A 21,474-nucleotide genomic window follows, 5' to 3' on the forward strand; every position below is an offset into this window, starting at 1 on the left:
CAGAGTATTGCCTTTCCCCATTCCCATGGCTTTAGACATGGTCATATAACTTGCTTTAACCACTGTAATTTGAACAAAAGCGGCACATGTCGCTGCTGGTAGAAAAAATTAAGAGCCTGTGTGCTTTCTGCCCTCCCACGCTGTGTAACAAAGTTCCAAATGGTGGAAGCTTCAACTATATGAAGTCTTTGGATATAAAATCCACTGAAAAACAATGAGAATGTAAACTGAATAAGAAAAAAATATTGCTTTATTGGTTTACAACATAGAGACATGGGGGTTGATGATAATTATAGAATAACCTAGCATATTCTAACCTAGCGTATCTGTTTACTATTCCAACAGATACTAAATACTTTGAAGATATCATGGGAACATTATGTAAATATGAACTGGTGGGGAAATATAATTACTTCGCATAGTCTATTTTTAAAATACTAAGATTAAAGAAATGTACAGTTTTCATTACAGGAAAACTCTGGTATGTAAAAACTTGCCTATATTTGATTATAAATCTCCATGAATGTGTAAAGATGGCCTAACATTCTAACTTTCATGGTTCTACAATAAAGTGGCCCAGTGAATCCCACAATTCAAAACCTTCATTCAGATACTCATAGATTCCAAACAGCCTTAGAATGACCCAATCTTAAATAGAGCAGACAACCATGAAGCACTCCACGTCTGAGAAAGCCTCTATAATGAAAGTCAAGGATAAAAACAAATAGTAAAAAGAACTTTGAGAAAACTAGATAGACTATGCATGAATAAGAAGTGGAAGTATCTGGCATGGTTTACCTTAAATTCAAGCACACAGCTGAAATCTCAGACATTCCAGATCACTTAAAGTGATCAACAGCAGACAGTGGGGGAGTAGTCTTCACCCCGTGAAAAGAAGTCTGTAGAATGAAGGTGTTGAAGAATTTATACTATTGAGTCTTTCATTACCCCAATCCTGACTGATGCTTCTCAAAATGAGTATCTATATGCATCTATCTGCTTTTCAAAGAAAATCTATGTATTTTTTTCTTGTACCATGTGAGAGAATGATTGTGGATTCTCAGGGATCTATGGACGTAGTTTGAGAAACATGAACTTAACTAACTAAACTGTTATGAAAATATTCCTCAATTTTGAATTGTCACTCCCCCAAAAGAGATATTTCATCTTTATAACTAGTAAAAAGATGTATATTTAAAATCCATAAATTTTCATTAAAGTGATTTTTAGAAATTCTAAAATTCTCATAAAACTTTCACAAATAGTATAATGAAAGTGCCTTCAGACTCCAGTGTAGGAAACATTGACCTAGGCTAGTTGATGTCAACCTGGCTCTATGTTAGACTCACCTTGGAAGCTTGTTAAAAATGCCAGTAGCTAAGTCCTATTCTAAGATAATTAATCAGAATCTCTGGTGGGCCACAGGAGATTCAATGTTAAACCACTTTCAGGAACTCCAGAGCAAGACCCAGACTGAGCCTCCAAATGGGCTTCCCTGCCTATGCTCTCTACCCTCAAGTCCATCCCACCTGCAGCACCAGGATTTACATGGTGGGTGAGACAGAACCTAAACAGCCATTTGAGTACTGAATATGTTCAGAGTTGGTCTTATTTCCTTCTCTTTGAGACCTCACTAACCCTTCCACAAACTACCTTTCCGACATGATATCTCATCCTCTTGCCTTTACTCACTGCAATTCAACCTAATGGGGCTACTCATTCTTCCCTCCTCTGAATCTTTGATCACAGTATTAAGTCTTCAACCTAGTCTTCAGGATAGCTTAACACAATATCCTCTATAAATAGCCATCCTACTGACACCCACAGTTCAAAGCAATCTCTCTCTCTTTACTTCAAAACATGTAGTGACCTCAGTGGCCGGCAGGTGGCACAGTGGTTAAGTTCCTAGGTTCCGCTTCAGCAACCCTGGGTTTGCCAGCCTGATCTGGAGTGTGGACCTAGGCACTGCTTGTAAGGCCATGTTGTGGTAGGCATCCTACATAAAATAAAGGAAGACAGGCACAGATGTTAGCTCAGGGCTAATCTTCCTCAAAAAAAAAAAAAGTGTAGTGACCTCACTTATGGAATTTATTGGTGCTACCTTTTGTTATGGTGATTTTGTGTGGAACTTACCATCCCTTATAAAGCTATGACAATACAGGACAGAGATCACAACTTAATCAATTCAACAGACATTTACAGTGTCTGGGGTAATACTAGTGTGGCTGTACCAGCAAAATATCAAAACACATGCACACTCTGGAAAATAGCCACCTGTCTTAGCCCTTCAAGTACCCACTGCCCAATCTGATCAGCTCAGCCCCTCTACTCCAACTCCAGACTTCCTTACAATCCAGCCACAAGAAGGATAACGCCTGGGATAGCAGAAGGCTCTAGGATCCTGTTTCAGCCAGCATTCTTCCTGATGGATCAATTCCCTCGACCTACCAGTATATATATTGAATGCCATCCCTGATTGACGTCCACTCTTTCCAAGACCTTGTAACATGAAGTGAAGAACGCAGAGGAGACCAAAAAATGTTGGTCAAAGTAATTCAGTTTACATTCTTATGTCCTTATAAACAGAAGTACATTAATGACAACAAACTGTTCATTTTTCTCAGTCTTATTGGGTAGGGAATGTCAGGGGACAGAAATCATTAACTGAATTGTTATGCCAGTTCACAATTTATGTATAAATTTTCCTTGAGGGGGCTGGCCCCGTGGTCTAGTGGTTAAGTTCCTGCACTCCGCTGCAGGAGGCCCAGTGTTTCGTGGGTTCGAATCCTGGGTGAGGACATGGCACTGCTCATCAAACCATGCTGAGGCAGCGTCCCACATGCCGCAACTGGAAGGACCCACAACGAAGAATATACAACTACGTACTGCGGGGCTTTGGAGGGAAAAAGGAAAAAAAAAATTCCTTGAAAAATTATCAGATTGTTATAAAGATTTTTTCAAATTTACATTTTAATAGGAAAAAAATCAATCTGAATTTACATAAAAAATTTCATTGGTAAATATATCAAGCAAAATTCCAAAAATGATAAGTGAGGCATAAAAGACTAGACATACTGATTAATAGGCATTCTATATAAGTAAGAGTTAGAGCAGGTAATACTGGCACCAAACAAATGACTGAATAAAATTGATATTGTTAAGTTATATATTTCCCAATACACATATTTCATTTTATATATAATAACAAAAGTTTGTTATATATAAAATAAAGGTACAAATAAAAGTAAATACAAAACATAAAAAATACACATAGAATAAAGGAGGCAGTTTGATAAAAGGAAAGGAGAGCCTGAGAACCAAGTAGAATTTAATTGGATAGGTGTATCTGCTAGTTCCTTCTGTGTAGCTTCCAGCAAGTGACTCTATTTTTATGACCCTCAATTTTCCTTGTCTTTTGAATGAGGATAATTCCTACCTTATAGAGTTATGTTAAAACAAAATGATCTTGGGCAGGCCCAGTAGCAGAGTGGTTGAGTTCACACGTTCTGCTTGGCAGCCTGGGGTCTGCTGGTTCTGATCCCGGGTGTGGACATGGCACCTCTTAGCAAGCCATGCTGTGGTAGGCATCGCATATATAAACTAGAGGAAGATGGGCATCGATGTTAGTGCAGAGCCAATCTTCCTCAGCAAAAAGAGGAGGATTGGCAGCAGATGTTAGCTCAGGGCTAATCTTCCTCAAAATAAATAAATAAATAAATAAAATTATCTTTACAGGGCTTATGATATTACCTGTTGCTTAAGAATTTTACACTAGCTGTTCTTAAAGAGTATTCAATAGCTTAATTGACAGCAGCATTTTACAATTACCATTATTATTAATGTGTAAGTGTTATTCTATAAAGAGGAAGGAGAAAAATCTGTAGGTAGTTTTAAATTCCTGAATAATTAGATTAAAATAGAAATATGAAAAACATAAAAACACAAAAATAAATATTTGTCAAGTATTCTAATCTATGGTCAATATTTAAAGATGGAAGTAGTAAAAAAAATGAAAAAAATTATCTGTTTATTTATTTTTAAAGTAGCAAAGGACAGACTAGGTAAAGTATTTGCAGCTACTGTTACAAAGCCATTTTATTTATTATCTTTATAATGTAAGGACTTGTAAGAATGATTGATGAAGGAGTAAAAATCTCTGAGCTATGTGTTCCTAGAACAGGTGTGCCATAATCCTGTTACATATCATAAGAAAATACTTTCCTCCCTTTGTAATTTAGTTTCACAATTTGAAGATAAGAGTGTTAGTGTAGATTAGCACTTGAAATAATTGCAATAGTCAAAGTCAGCTATCCCTGGAGTGAGGAGGAATAATTGTGCAACATGGTTGTCTCCATCAGTTTTGCCTAATACGACATTTGCTCATGCAGCAACCCAATAATGAAACTTATTTGGGCAGAAGCTTGAGCTAAATCTATACCCTAATTATGCCCTGTATCACTGCTCAAGCATGTCTTACTGTTTTTTGTTTCTACTCAGATGTAGATCTTTCTATAATCTAGAGATAAATTTTACATTTTTAGATCATGCCCACCTATCGGGGCTGGAAGGCCTGCAGACTCTAATTTGTATCAAATAGGTTCTTTTCAAAAATCATCTTACCTTCCCTGAAAATAATTATAATTCCTCTTCAATTCTTCAAAATGTTTTCTGAGGGGAAAAAAGATATTAAAACATTTCTTAGCAGCCAGCCTGGTAGCTTAGTGGTTAATCTTGCATGCTCTGCTTTGGCAGCTCGGGGTTCGTGGGTGCAGATCCTGGGTGTGGACCTATGCACTACTCATTAATCCATGGTGTGGACACATCCTATATACAAAACAGAGGAAGAGTAGCACAGATGTTAGCTGAGCAACAATCTTCCTCAAACAAAAAGAGAAAGATTGGCAACAGATGTTAGCTCAGGGCCAATTGTCCTCACAAAATAAATAAATAAAATAATTTTTAACTTCGCCCTATTGCATTCTTTTTTTTTTTTAAACTTGGAAACAACAACAACAAAAGACCAGCATGAAAATAGGATATACATTTTATCCATTTTAGTTTACCTCTGACTTTTCAACATCTATTGCCTGTGATTTTTTTAGAATTTTTCTCATTTCTCATTCTCTTTTTTGAATTTTATTTCTAATTTCCATAGTAAGTTATCCCTATTTATTCTTATTTAAAAGAACCAATATAAAAATAAGTATCAACTAGTAAAATAATAATTGGAACAACTTAAGAGTCAAATATGTAGAAAAGCATCTGGAAATTATTACGAGGTCTTGTCACTTGGTGGAAAAATAAAAATATGGCATTTTCGTTAATGTTGTTCTTCATTTGCTTGTCTGTACTTTCTTTTCTTCTACAATGATCATGACATACATTTAGAAGACAAGAATAAAGAAAATAGGCATAGATTATTTTAAAAGGAATGTGATATGGGAGAAGTCTTCAGTTAACAAAAAATCATTTATAAGCTAAGTAACTGGTATATTTGATATTTTCAATTCTGTATTTAGGGATAGATGACATATATCTTGTTCCACTGAATCTCATCTGGTCTGGATGTTTACTTTGGTACAACTAGTGTGATAGTATTAGTAGCTAGGCAGTTTCAACCTTTATTATATTGTATTGTTTTTCCAGTGATGAATATGTTTGAGGAAGCAGAATTGCTCTGACTCTGTAGGTGACTGGGAATTTTTATCATCTATAGGGATGTGATGAAATGGAGAGTAAAAAATAAAACCAAATAGATACTGACATAAAAGTAGTATAGAAGGATGGAAGGATGCCATCCCCCAAATTCTGCAAATTCTTTAGCATCTTTGGATGATGATCATGTAGTGATGTCTGGAAGCTTTTCCTCCATCAATTTTGTATTTTAAACGGGAATTTAACTTGTAATGCAGAACTTCCTTCTGGTGACCATTCTGTGCATGGTAGCTTTCACTTCTTTATTTCTCAAGCTGTAAATGAAAGAATTCAACATGGGGATCACTGTTGTGTAAAACATCGTCACCTTTTTATTGAAGTCTAGAGAAAAAATCGTACCTAGCCTCACATAAATACAGAAAAGAGTCCCATATAAGATGGAAACAGCTGTGATATTGGAAGAGCAGGTGGAAGAGGCTTTGCACCTGCCCTCAGCAGAGTGGATCCTTAGGATGGTAATAAGGATGTAGAAATAGGAGATTATAATGGTCGGGCTACTGATGACTACTATAGCTCCAGACACAATGAAAACTAAAAATTTATTGACCTGGATATTAGCACATACGAGAGAAAGGAGGGGGGACATGTCACAGAAGAAATGATTGATAATGTTGGAGCAACATTCCATAGAGATGACACTACACCTGGAGTGAGTGGCCCAGGTTCTCTCCTGTTGAGGGCACAATCATTGGAACCTGAAGAGGGATTTCACTTGACTATAACCTCTTTGTGAATCTTAGAGGATTTCACATTATTTCTTATTCGTTTGGTGCAGCATTTGACTAGCTATGATCGGACAGTGGTTGTTTCTCTATGTACCAAATAAACACATTTTAAATGTCAGTCATTTTCATTTTCACATAAATCCATTAAACTTATTTTGAATTTCTTAAAGAGTAAACACAGGAGCAGAAATGGATAAAAAACTTATCTAAAGTTACATTCCAATGAGTTCCTTTCTTCTTTAGAGAATTAAAATTAAAATTGAGTATAAGTTGTACTCTTTGTCAGCATGTATGCCATCTTCCCACCCCTACCTATGCTTCTGCACAGAGAAGAGGCCAGAATTTCCAGGGGTCACGGTTTTATTCTTGTTACTCTTCCAAAGGAACTAGTAAGTTTCCACTCTGAGACAAGTTATCTTTTTCACGTGGATTAAGGTTTCAGAAGTAGTTACATCATTTCTTGTTCTGAGAGAATTTATGTCCCTAAAGCATGTCATATCTTGGGAATTTTATTGTTGAAAGGGAAGTAAATTAAAATGTTCTTATTGCCTTTAAACTCTTAAAAATCCACTGGGATGAACTTATTTGTTTTCTGTGTTTGACTGGGTAAACTTTATTTCTTACCTCCTTCTTAAACAAGGAAATAGAGTAAACTTTAGTGTGATGATATAGCAACTGTCGAGTTTTCCCAGCAAAAAGTACCACAAAACTTCTACAATTGCTTAACTAAAGTACATTATAGTAGAGGATTCACCACAAGGATATCTTAGATACATTATTTGGCATTGTGATAGTTTATCTTCTCTTTCTAATACTGACAGGAAAATCACTGAGAGTCAGAATGTGTGAAGAATTTCCATGATATTCATGTAGTTTTTTAAATGAGAAATTTAGAAAGGTTTCACTGACAAATATAAGCCTTATGCTAGATTTTTAAACTTTTATTGATGAATAACACACAGAAAAGTGCACAAATCTTAAGTGTACTGCTGAGTGAATTGTTAAAAAGTGAACACATTCATGTAACCAACACCCAAGTCATGAAATACAAAGTCTCCACCATCCCTATTATGTTTGTGAAATTCATCTTTTGCTGAATACATCTATAGTTAATATGTTTTGTTGCTTTTAGTATCCCATTATATTGATATTCCACAAATAACTTATCCACTCCTTTATTGTTAGGCATTTGAGTAGTTTCCAGTTTTTAACTTTTGTAAATTTTTCTCCCGTGAACACCCAATGAACACCATATCTTTTGGTATTCATAGCATACGTTTGTCGTGACAATATACCTGGTAAAAAGTTTCTTTGTAATATGGTACATATATGTTAATATTGACTGTTAATTCAAGAAATTTTACAAAACCTATTACTTACAGTTCCGTAAGTAGTGTATAAGACTTAAGATTTTTCATTTTAGCCATCTTGGTGAATGTATATAGTATCTCATTGTGCCTCTGTCATTTCCCTCAATTCTAGTGAAATTGAGAAACTTCACAATATTTACAGGCCATTTGCGTAACCACTTTTATGAAGTGCCTGTCAACCATCTTTTTTCTTTATTGTTTGTGCATTATTTCCTTTGATTAAAAAACACTATAATAAGTCAGGGGTTGTATCTTAATGGATTGAACTGACATTATGAAAGGCCCTCTAAATATATGCCTCTATTTCCTGAGTTGTTGAGAAAATGAGCATGCCAATAATACAGGAAGAACCTTCTTGTCAAACCAATTACCTCGAAGCATATCAGTATTTTCAAATGAGAATACACTAAAGTGAACAGAAACTATTTATCAGAATCATTTGTGAATACTGTCTTTCCAAAGTAGATTGCATGAGAAAGAAGAAGTAATTACCTTTGATAGCTTAACACGAAACTCTTTTTTAATTACATAGTTTTACAAAATCTTATCAAGATTATCACATTACATAATATCTTTCTTAATCATTTTGTCCTCATTTTTGCCTAGAAAACTAAACATATGTGAATTCGGAGAAATCAAGGGGAAAAATAAAGAATGATAGCCTCTCCTGCTGAATGGACTTAGTCTGGCTACATGTAAAGTCTCAGGATTTGGAAGACTCAGAGTGGGGTCAAATGCTATCTCCTCCATTTAGTAGATGTCTGATCTGAGGCATGTGGCTTAGGCTCTCAAAAGCCTCAGTATCCCCAGCTGTAAAGTGGACCTAATAACTCATACAACAAATGCAACTAAAATATTAAATGAGTTGTTTATAAAACACTGAGTGCAGTGTCTATGATAGAGTAGATCCTCAGCAAACATATAATAGTATTATTATAAAAATATAAATATTCTGCACTAAGTGCTTTTAAAATTATATTAGTGTGGAAACAAATAATAGGAAAAAAGCATCAAACTACTGGCCCAGGAAAGAAAACACATATACCATCACAAACACACCATACATCAGCAAGGACAAGCTTGGATGTCAATTCTTCCCCTTTCTGACTACTCATCTTTGGAATCACTGTTTATTCTATGAGCATCAGTGTAGTTGGCAGAATTCCTAAAATGGTCCTTCAAAGATCCCTGATCTTTATCCTAATCCCTGGAATCTGTGAATTTGAGAGCCATCCTCATATGATTATGTTATATTAAAAGGCACAGTTAACCTTAAAAGAGAGAGATTACCCTGGATGACCTGGAAGGTTTCAGAGCTTCCTGCAGCTGAGAGCACAAGAGTCAGACAGGTTTGAAATGTGTGAACTAGATGTGTCACTGCTGGTCTGAAGATAGAGGGGCCACATGAAAAGGAATGCTGGCAGCCTTAAGGAGCTGAGAGAGGACCCTGGCTGACAGTCAGTGAGGAACAGTCACTACAGCCCTACAACCACAAGGAACTGAATTTTGTTAAATGCAAAAATAAGCTTGGATATGGAGTTTTCCGTAGAGCCTCCAGAAAGGAGCCAAGACTTGTTAACGTGTTGATTTCAGCCTAGTGAGATGTTGATCAGAGAATTAGGCCATGAGGAACCTGGACTCCTGACCCATGGAAACTGAGAGGTACTGAATTTGAGTCATTTTTAAGTTACCAGCTTTGTGGTAATTTGTTATTCAGTAGTAAAAAAAAATGACTAGGAGAGAATATGCATTTTTAAAATGGACACAGTAATATTTTACTTGTGTGCCCATCTATGCTAGTATAGAGATCAGTGTAATTCTGGAAAGCACATAGCATGTTTCCTGGTATACTGTGGAAGTTTAATCAAAGTCAATTATTATCAGAATTATTCAACAAGTGGAATTATATAACGGATCTTCAAAATAGAATCATTTAAGAATGACTGACATCCTCAACTAACATTTAACTAGAAATAATATCCCAACTTAATCTATTCCACTCTCTTGAGGTATGCTCAGCAATCAATTTTAAGCTGAGATTTTATTGAAGAAATTAATAAAGAGAAAAATAATGAACAGTGAATGCTTTTGTAGACAAAGAAAAATTGGACAATATATCAGAGCTCCTAAGTTACAAGCAACAGAAATAGGAAATTCCTGGGAAGTATATTAGGTAGCTCACAGGTCTTATGCCTATAGCTTGTTGTGGGAGGCAGGGACCTCAGTTGTGTCCATCCAAGGCTGAAATCTGTAGGTGAGAATTAAGTTTACAAAGGGAAATCAGGATACAATTATAAACATAAATACAGTAAATTGATGTCTATAAAAAGAATCAACTACATATCATAGGGAAATAATGCAAAATATGAGGCTTTACCAAAAAACTCATCCTGATATCATATCACTAGAACTGCCAGATAGTGATATATGGAATAATATTATAAAGAAAAAATCAATTCATTCTTAAAAAGTTATCATTTTTTATTACATGTTGCAAGACAAACTCCATGTAAAGTTCTACATGCCTTTCTGCGCACATATGTGTTTATTAAATTCTGATGCATTTTTGCTTTTTCAAGATAAACCTTTCATGCAAGAAAACATAACCAGTCAATAATTGAAACTATGTCTGTCAAATTATACTGTCCATTAAAGAATAGAGCACTGAGTATATATTGATTGTTCAATAAACAAATATATATTGAGCATGGATTACATGCCTGACTATGGAGTCAGGCATAAAGTAATGAACATAAAACATCCTTCTCTCATACATCTCATCTTCTATAGGGAGTGACACACAGGAAAGAAACAAGTAAATAAATAATATTTGGGTGTTTTTAAGTACTTCAAAAAATAATAAAGAAAAAAAGATAAATGGTTGAGAGATGGAAGGACAGAGAGAATTATTTTAGGCAAAGAAGTCCGGATGGGCTCTTTGATGATAGGACATCTGAGCAGTGATGTACATAAGGTAAACAGCGAACTATAACACAGCTCCAGGATGAGGAAACAGAAAATTTAAAAGCCAGATAAGACTGCACTTGTGACTGAAGAAATTCCACAGAGGATGCCTCTAGATGGTATATACAGCATTTCATGGAAGTGCACCCTAAGCAGTGATTTTTTTTTTAAAAGAAAATAAATCAGATAACATTGTTGAAGACTAACAAGATAATCTGCCTCAGTTTTTGTTTTGTTTTGTTTTCATGGTGCATGGGGACTTGGAGTAACTAAGCATAAAGTACCTAGATCTTAATTTATGCAGCAAAGAGTCACCTACTAATAAAGTAATGAGTATTTTCATCTATTCATAAGAGTTATCATTTTTTATTAGTACTCATACAGCTAATAGTAAATCTCTTCTCCCTACAAAGCATCACATAATGTCCTCCTACTTTCAACCTTCTCCACTTCCAAAACACCTACATCATATAAATGAATGAAAAAAATTATCCTGAGGATCAGAAAACTTAGCTTGAAAACTTTGCCCTTTGTTTTAGACTATCCAGCAGTATCTATTACTATTCTTCAGGACCCTTTCTCCTTTTATGATCCAAATAGTGACACCAACTTCATGGAAAGCCACACCATAAACAGAATTTCTTCATCTTTCACAATCCCTACCTTCTTTAAAGAGGCTTTGCTTTACTACCCTTGATAAAATATACTCCTTTACACTGTATTTTGGTTCCTTGCTTATTTTTGTCACAGAAATCACTATGGATTTGTAATCATTATTTAATGTTTTTGTTTGTTTACTTGTCTTTCTACTCCACTAGCCTGTAGCTTCCATGAGGATTTTTTCTTTTCGATGTGAATAACACTCAATAAATTATGTCAATCACATGAGGCATATGTAAATTTTTTAAATTAATTATTCATTGTAGTATTCTTTGACTCTCATTTCCTGTTACCTTCTTTAAAGGCAAAGGTAGTATTAGAGAGTGCTATGGTGACATACTCCCTGAATAATTCACTTTTTTTAACAGTCACATGAAAAGATGTTCAACATCACTAATTATTTAAGAAATGCAAATCAAATCCAGAATGAGATATTGCCTTGTGCCCGTCAGAATGGCTATTACTATAAAGACAAGAAATAACAAGTGTTGGAAAGAACATGGAGAAAAGCCAACCCTCATACACTACTGCTAGGAATGTAAATTGGTATAGTCACTATGGAAAAGAGCATGGAGATTTTTCAAAAAATTAAGAATAAAAATACTATATGATCCAGCGATTCCACTTCTTGGCCTATACTCAAAGAACACAAAAACAATAATCTAAAAAGACATATGCACTCCTATGTTCACTGCAGCATTATTTACAATAGCCAAAACATGGAAACAACATAAGTCCTCATACATGGATAAATGGATAAAGAAGATGTGATATATATATGCACAATGGAGTATCAGTCAGCCATAAAAAAGATGAATTCTTGCCATTTGTGACAACATGGATGGACCTTGAGGGTATTATGCTAAGTGTAATAAGACAGAAGGAAAAAGACAAATACCATATGATTTCACTCACATGTGGAAGACAGAAAAACAACAAATAAACATGTAGATACAGAGATGAGATTGGTGAATGCCAGAGGAGAAGGGGGTGAAGGAAGGGTGAAGGGGGTGAACGAAGGGTGAAAGGGGTAAATGGGGACATTTTTACAATGATGGATGGAAACTAGAGTTTTGGTGCTGAACACAATGTAGTATACACAAAAGTCAAATATAATGAAGTATATGAAATTTTGATGTCATAAACCAATATTGCCTCAATAAAACCAAAAAGACAATTCAATTTTTCCAGTTGTATTTATCCTATATAATTGACATAACACGTTCTACTAGTCCAAGGTGTACACCATAATGATTTGATAGATGTGTATATTACAAAATGATTACTACAGGTTTAGTTAACGTCAACCAACTTACATAGCTACAATTTTTTTTGAGGTAAAATTGGTTTATAACATTAATTTTTTTTCTTGTCAAGAGAACTTTTAATATCTGCTCTTTTAGCAATTTACAAATATACAATGCAGTATTATCAACTATAGTCCCCATGCTGTATATTAAATCTCCAGAACTTATTTATCTTAAAACTGGAATTATCTCCTTGGACAATAATGCACTTTTTAATAGTTTATATTTAAAGATTCAATACCAAACTCACAGACAATTGAGGAATCTCAACACCCTGTAAGCAGAACAGAAGTACTGTTAAGTCACTGGTTATAATATTTACTCAGGATTTAACAAAGAATCTCTCATATCCTAGTCACAAAACTTGAGAATATCTTTTAAAGTTTTGATGTTCAATAAGTCACTTATCTCAATCTAAAGTTAAAAAACTCATTCCTTCTGAATGAGAAATCAGTAACCCAAAATGAAAAATTGTAACCTAAATACATTGTGTGACTTTTCAATGGCACAGAGTAATAAAGAGTGAATTTCAACATAAAAGTAGGACTTCTAACACCCAGCCCATGTTCTTACATCTTGCATTTCTGTTAGCTCTCAGTCTGTGGTACAGATGGTATTCTAGTTTACCTAAGAATGAGAAACTTCATCCTTTCACATGTCCTTATGAATGAATCCCTGATCTCTTTGTTTCTCAGGCTGTAGATGAGGGGGTTCAACATGGGAGTCACTGCTGTGTAGATCACAGAAACCACTTTATGGATGTCCAGGGCCAAACTAGAACTCGAACATACATAGATGAAGAAGAGTTTCCCATAAAGGATGGAGATAGATGTCAGGTGTGAAGAGCAGGTGGAGAAGGCCTTGCACCTTCCATAAGTAAATCAGATCCTCAGGATAGCAATGACAACATAAGCTTAGGAGACCAAGATGATCACACCACTGAGAACTACTAGAGCTCCAGCTAAGGTGATAAGTAAAACCTGATTGACTTGTGTGTCTGCACCTGCCAGAAAGAGAAGAAGGTCACAGAAGAAGTGATTGATGATATTGGGGCCACAGTAAGCCAGGAGAAAAGCAAAAGTTGTATGAGTCATGGAACTTAAAAGACCCATGGTATAAGGTCCTACCAGCAGCTGCACACAGACCCACCGGGACATAATAAGTGTATACAGCAATGGCTTACAGAAGGCCATACACCGATCATATGCCATGGAATCCAGAAGGAAACAGTTACAACAAAGTGAACAAAAAAACATAACCAGGTAGCACAACCAAAGAAAGAGATAACTTTTTTCTCCATAAAGATGTCAGTCATTTGAGATCGATGGCAGAAAGGGAACAGACATCCACAAAGGACAAGTGACTGAGAAAAAAGTACATGGGGCTATGGAGTCATGAGTCCATCCAAATGAGGGTGATCATCCCCAAGTTTCCCAGAAGACTGATGAGATAAATGAGAGAAACTTCACAAAGAGGACAGCCTGATGCTGGAAGTGATGTGTTAAGCCACCCCCCCAAAAAAAAAACACAAAAAATCAATCACCAAAGTTCAATTTCCATAATCCATTTCTCTGATTTAATCTGTCACGAGAAAGAGAAAATTTTTTCTTTGCAATTAATTCATAATTAAAGGCTTCTTAATTCTAAATCCACATTTAACTCATATACTTTTTTAAGTTAAATCGAATAGCCTGACACCTAACTCTCTTGGTTCTATTCTTTGCAGTCATGCTGTCTATCTGCAAACTATTTGTGTGATCCTGAGTAAGTCACTGTACCTCACAGAGCTCTTCTGTTTCTTCCCTGGACACAGGGTTTTTTAATAGAATCATAGAATTTTAATCTAGAAGTGAACATTGGAGATTATCTAAAACAAGTTCCCTAACTGTGCCAGGTTATACGTCTGAAAATTTTCACCTTTCAATGAAGAATATTTTAAGAAACACTTCATTTAACAAGGTGCTATGAGAATTCAATGAATTCAGACTGATACCTATTCTCCTTGCAGATTAAGGGTAAGCATGTGTTAGACCTCTTCTCGTTGCAGATTAAGGGTAAACAGGTGTTAGGGATGTGACTTCCTCTCCAATTCCTTAGGTTCTATAGCAATAGTTAATTGAGTTGTCTAAAAAACAAGTTCTGATGTCTGCAGAAGGAGGAAAACTGAGTTAAGACAAATTAGCTTTGGAACAGGGATCAAAATCCTCAAAAGTATATCCTCTGTGTCTCCTTTTCCAAAATGCCTGTTCCCTCTTATCAATTGTATATATACTCATTACTCTAGTCAAACTCTATAAAACTTTTAAGTCCATCAAAAAAGAGAACAATTCTTAAATAATAAGTAGATGTGGTGACCCAATTAGTGTTCTTTCGTGCTTAGAGAAAAATATAAATATTTATAGGATGACAAGGTACACTCCTGCGCAATTATCCAAGAGAAATGAATATTTATGTCCACACAAAAAGACCTGTAAAATTTTGCTCAAATAAGTTTTATTTATAATGCCAAACATTTGAAATAACCAAAATGTCCTACCAGAGGTGAATGGTTAAACAAACTGTGGTGTGTCCATACCATGGAATGTTATACCCTAATAAAGGAGAACAAATTGACACATACAAAAACTTGGTTGCATCCAAGGGTATTAGACTAAGCTGAAAAATGTCACTATCAAAAGTTCACAATGCTATGATTCCACTTCTATAACATTCTCAAATGGCAAAATTATAGAGATGGAGAACAGGTTAGTGGTTGCCAGGGATTAGGAATGGTGGAAAGGAGGGTGGTGATGAGTCACTAAAGGAGTGGCAAAATGGAGATGTTTGTAGAGGTGGAATAGCTGTATATACTGACTGTGGTGTTGGTTAAAGAAATCTAAACATGTGATAAAGTTATATAGAATGATAGATGCATGCCATGCCAATGTCAGTTTCCTAGATTTGATGTTGCACTGTAGTTACAAAAGATGTAACCATTGGGGAAAATGGAATGAAAGGTATGTTTGACTTCCATGTAGTATCTTTGAAGCTTCCTGTGAATCTTTACTTCAAAATAAGAAGTATTTTTAGAAGATAATGAATGAGAAGGGAGACAAGGGGATAGTGAGGCCAATGCAAAAGAAAAAAAGAAAAATTGAGGGAGAGAGGCATACGCTTTGGACCTTGAAATAATCATGACTCCAACAGCAGAATCACAAAAATATTAATGGGTATGCATCAGGAGAAGTATCAACAGAAATCTAACAACATTCTTTCCCAGAAAAACAGCTTGCAAAGGGTTTGCTTAACAATTCATTAATGAAAGTAAAAGCCAATGACGTTCTGTGGTCTCAAAAGAAAAGGAGCTCGGAAGAAAAGAGTTGGAGAAGTAGAGTTTAAGATTAGTCAGAAAAGCTATATCTTAGCCTGGAAATGTTCCAATAATTTAATATTTTCTAAACATAGAAGCACATTACAGACCATGTATATTTGTATTACCTATTACTCAAGGAGGGTGGAAATAAAGCATTTCAAGTGTCACAAATTTAGATTATGAAAAAAATGTTATAAAAATGAAGCTAGAATATACACATCTATAATATAAACTAATTGCTTCTGTAAACAAAGGTTATGAAGTATATCCATCAGTCACTGATAATTATTATGTTTTTAAAATATTGTATTCAACTTGAAATCCTGTGTGAAAACAGTACTTTCTGACTGTGGAAATGCCTATTTCATTATTTTTCCACAGTCATACCCAATCCAAAGATTCTAATACAGAAAATCATTATCCCAGGTATGCATGGAACTATGGGCATGAGCAGCATGAGGTTTATTTTCCACTTATCCAATTTAGGTAAAGTGAGGAAACGAACCATCAAGAGAAACCAATGCCTCTTAATTGGAATGTTCTCTGAGCCCATAACACTCCCAGCACATTTCAGTATCTCTATGCCAAACTCAAAATTCAACCAAAATGTATCTTCAAGTTAGGTCATTTAAACCAAGAAACGCAGACAAAATATATTATTTGTACCAAATTATTCTTCATGATTAGCTTAGAGACAATGTTTTCCTAGGCTCCTAACTTATTTTCCATATCTGGCCTCCTGAGGGCAACTGAGGAAGTCACTTAACTCGCTTGTCTGAAGAAACAGGCCCTAGACTCTACCTGCCTATGGCAAAGTTAATTCCAAAATTAGCATGCCCTGATATGAACATGAATTACTTTACACATATAAACTTGTCATTCTTTTCAGCTACTTCGGGTGACTAGGAAGATAAATAATATAGTTATGCCATCCTGAAATCTGAACATTCCAATGACACTCTCAGAAAGAGTTCATTGCCTCAATTCTGCACAACACACAGCAGAGGTTTTTCTAAAGAGCTGTTGTGTCATTTGGAGCCAACTCCCTTGAGGAACCAGAAGTTCTGGAAATCAAGTCTAGAGAGAATATATTAAAACTACTTCATGAAAAAATAATTTGGGAATTTTGACTCAAGTGTAATTGCAGAAAATAAAACTCTCCCTTTGGACCACCCCCACACACTTTGAAATTCCAATTTTGAGCCATCAACTGCTGCATTATGAGCACCATCCCCTGCCACTGTGCAGATTTGAAATCCTCAAACAGAGCCCTGCTTCAGAGAGATTAAAATCAGACAAGGAATCTGGGTACACAGTAGCACTAGGGACCCCATGATTGACCCGTGAGGTACTAGGGTGGTTGGATCAATGTAACCAGAGGGTTTGGAAGTAGTCTCTTGAAGATAGTAAATCTCAAAGGAAGGCTAAGATAGAGATAAATAAAAATAAAGTGCCCTGGGATGTCTAGGCAGTGATAGAGAGCTATAAATTTGGACGGTATCTTTGAGAGATAAAGGTAACCTACACTGGCTGTTGAAAATTTCAAATTATAAGATTGTAAAAATAGATTTGGGCCCAAACTTCATAAATATTTTAACATTAGGCAAAGGAGTTAGAACTTTTTTCTGTAAGCAATAATGAGTCTTTCAAAGTGTTTTAGAAAAGTGATGCCATCTATTCACATAAAAGTTGTCACAGGAGATTAATCTGGTCACTGGGGATGTTTGCTACATTCCAGGTATTCTTCAAAGTGCTTTGAGAGTATTAAGTCATTTAAATTTCATAAGAGTCTAAGGAAGTGGATTAATAGAAAGAACTAGCTTCGCCTATCCCCTACCACCTCACTCAACCCACTTTCTATTCTTGGAACAAGCAAAGCATGATTCTACCTCAGGAGCTTCCTCTCTCTTCCTCCTGCTTATAGTATATTTCTTTCCAGACATCTGGACGCTCTTCTTCTTTACTTCATTACTTCTTTACTTCAAGTTTCTGCTAAAATATTCCCTCGTCATAAAGGCCATCTCTAATCACCTTTTGTAAAAGTGTATAGCTAACCCCACCACAATGCTCATTCATTTTTTCTCTTTACTCAGTTTCACTTTTCATCAAAGCAATCACCATCTCCTAACACTGAATTTTTATTGCATACTACTACCCTATGAAAATGGGAAAGGGTTTTGTCGTTTTTTTCATACTATAACCCCAGCTTCCAGAAAAGTGCTGTAAAGAGTACATATTAAATGAAGATTTTTAAGCAAATGTATGAATGGACAAATAATTCTAAGAGTGTAGCTGCAGGAAGAAAAGTTAGGAGATTTATCTAACTTCTTTTAGGTGTTGGGTAATTAGAACTGTCTGTGAGAATGGAAAGGAATTAAAGTTATTTCTTTGATAGATAGTTCTAGGAAGATGGAACTTAAATGGACAGGAATTTTTTCCTGGGATGAGACAGAGAAGAGTTGAGCCAAGGGCGAACTCTAAGTGTCAAACTTGAGCATCTGATGAAATGTTCATATATCTTCCTAGACCTCACCTGACTGGCTGGCCTTTGACTACTGTCCTTATATAGCTACCATAATTCATTTACAGCAAGATCATAACAGATCCAAGACATTGAAACTTGGCCTTACCACATAGATCATTGGGCTTTAGAGATCCAATTCTATATTGACTACCATTTCTACCATATCTTTAGAGAAGGTGTAAATTTCCTTTTGGCTGTGTTTGTATGTGGTTCAAGGTATTCATTCATAGCCTGGCCCTGGGTCATCTTGTTTTACAGGAAAATAGATACGGATAGGCCATGAGATCTCATCAAGGAAGAACATTCAGCCAAAATACAAAGAGTGCAGTTGGTAGACAGCCTTCAACTCTCAGCTACTTCAGAGTCTGCCTCAGCTGCAAAAGCCACTTAGCCAAAGTCCATGCCATATCAGGAACAGACACCATCAGGTGACTGAGTAGGCAAGAATATAAATATCTCACCTTTTTGGCTTACCTTGGGACAACTCTGACAATACTTGCTCTAGAATTTCACCATATTGGTGCAGGTTCTGTCAAGTCAGCTTCACACTCTTACTTCTTTCTCTCCTTGATCTAACTTCTTTCCCCTTCCATTCACAGATTTGATCCCTAATAAATATCTTAAAATTCAAACTCTCAGTATCTGCTTCAGAAAAAGACATTCTGCAATAGCTGGTACCATCAGTGGTCCGAGAGAGCAAGTAAAACGTACAATTGGAGCTAAATCAGTCATCATCAAAGTGAAAAGTAGAACCCCATAACTGGTGAAGGGTAGAGTTCAGACATCCTCAGCAGAAGATAGTGTTCCAATAGTTACATTTTCAATAGGCTGGATTGGAAGGATATACCAGTGAGAGGGGTTGCACTAATGAGTGAAAGTATAATGTATCAGGTATCTGAGACACAGGAACAGAATAATACCTAACAAGATAATGGAGTTGGATGGCTACTGACAAGCCATTGATGATCTACAATAGAGGGAAAGTAACTAGCAATTGAAGTCAAGTGTGAAAGTCAGGAGATCTTTTTGGTTACATATGATGAAATTCTCACCTTCATTGTATGTAGGGTGGCAAGAGACCAAGGACCAAGCTCAGGGTTTAAGTATAATGATGCCTGAACTTCAAAGATAGTTAAGTTGCCAAACAAGCCAAGTCTGTTATGACACGGGCTGGTCCTGGGACCCTAACACTTGGGATGGAGATATCTGGGTGGATGCCACTGAGGAAACTGGCTACTCAGAACGTTCCAAGCATGCAGACATGGCCTACCTCTCCTCAGTAAGAGCTAGTATTCCTCCAAGCTATGAGAAAATGCAGAAGTTTCTCTTCCTAGGGCAACATGCTCTCTCTTCAGAGAACTATAGAACATGCCTTAGAGAACGTAGAATATGCCCCATGCCTCTTCCCTGAAAAATCATTATTTGTCTCAATAAACAAAGTAGTCTAGAAATAAATTTAATATTCTGCATTTATTATAGTTCTATGCAATACAAGGAAATTACAGGCCATTATTATGGCCCTGATACAGAGTAAAGCAAAAGACTGAGTTAAAAACTAGATAAAGCATTAAACAGTTCTTTCTAAACATAAGCAGTCTACAAATCAATATAAACTAATGCAATCAGCCACATGAGGCAGGTGACTTTCCTGAGAGGAATGCCAGGTTCTGTGAAGAATGCATTGATTATAAAAATGAGGGAACTGAAGTTTAATGATGGACCACTTAGTGAGAAAGCATTGGCCTCACCCAGTAGACATAAAATGACAAAAGAAAAAAAAACACACAACAATTCCTTTATAAAAAGATGCTAGATAGTGTAACACGAAGAAGAAAAATGGGGCCAATTATTTCTGCAATTTGAGGAGAACTCAACTTACATGTGATACACTCTCTCCAAAATCAAAGTCAATTTACATAATCTATCACACATTGATCTCATAAAAAAAGGAAGGGGAGGGAGCAGGAAGGAGAAGGTGAAGAGGAAAAAGGGTAAAAAGAAAGGAAAGAAAGCAAACAGTAATTTGGGGAGAGCGATGGATATGGCTGGCGTTTTGAAAAGTGGAAGAAAGAGAAAGCATGTGTAATTTCAAAATCTAATGTAATGGCAGGGTAAGCAATTAGTAACAACTATAGCTAGAGGAGTAGAAATGAAAAAATGTGAGGAAAGTATGTAAACTGTAAACTACAAGCAATTATAGATAGAGAGAAGGAGAATTGATAATCATAGGAAGAGATCATTCCCATGAGGAATGATGTGAGTCTTCAATCAGTTGGGTTTAAAAGACATCAGTGAGAAGAAGAATGATGAATGAAATACATCTAAAGGAAAATGGAAGAGAGCTATATCCCTAAACCATACCTGTTTCCAGTTTGTTAGGAGAGATTATATTTATGACTTAAATTCACTATATATATGAAATTTGTTTTATTCACTCATTCACTTAATTTTTTCCTGAAAACTTGCTATGTGTCAGGTGCTGCTATAATGTTTTATGTATTAATTTGTGTACAAAACTCACACAATGTTTACTCCCTTGAAATTGTCCATCCAGGGCTTCAAGTAATTGCTCATAAAGGGCTAAAATTTCACTCCAATTTTGTGCTTAATTATTTTTAACAAATAATTGTGTTATCATTATAAAGTACTGGGTTGAAAAGTCTTCCAGGTAATTTAATTCAAGAGAGAGCAACTTCTTAGAAGGTAAAAGTGGAAAACTTGGGGGAATCATTGCTAGGAAGCTCTTTGTTTTGGCTGCTGTAGGGAATGATGGCATCCACAGGAGATTGAACACATTGTCTAAAATCATAGAACTTTAGAGAATAAAGTAATTTAGATGGTATTATGCAAGAAGAAT

The 21,474-nt window shown here is 35.7% G+C and overlaps 1 protein-coding gene across 1 annotated transcript in view; it reads right to left on the reverse strand.

Moving 5' to 3' along the window:
- Nucleotides 1-5,896: 5,896 nt before the first annotated feature.
- The window catches only part of LOC103567141 (olfactory receptor 5G9-like), a 40,669-nt gene continuing 25,091 nt past the window's right edge, over nucleotides 5,897-21,474 (reverse strand). The window contains exons 3-4 of the mRNA XM_008543762.2: nucleotides 13,788-13,956; nucleotides 5,897-6,325 (exon numbers count right to left, since the gene is read on the reverse strand). Of these exons, the coding sequence (XP_008541984.2) occupies nucleotides 5,897-6,325; nucleotides 13,788-13,956 (598 nt within the window). The remainder of the gene's footprint in view (nucleotides 6,326-13,787; nucleotides 13,957-21,474) is intronic.

The sequence above is a fragment of the Equus przewalskii genome, chromosome 11, assembly GCF_037783145.1.
Source record: "Equus przewalskii isolate Varuska chromosome 11, EquPr2, whole genome shotgun sequence".
NCBI classification, from domain to species: domain Eukaryota; kingdom Metazoa; phylum Chordata; class Mammalia; order Perissodactyla; family Equidae; genus Equus; species Equus przewalskii.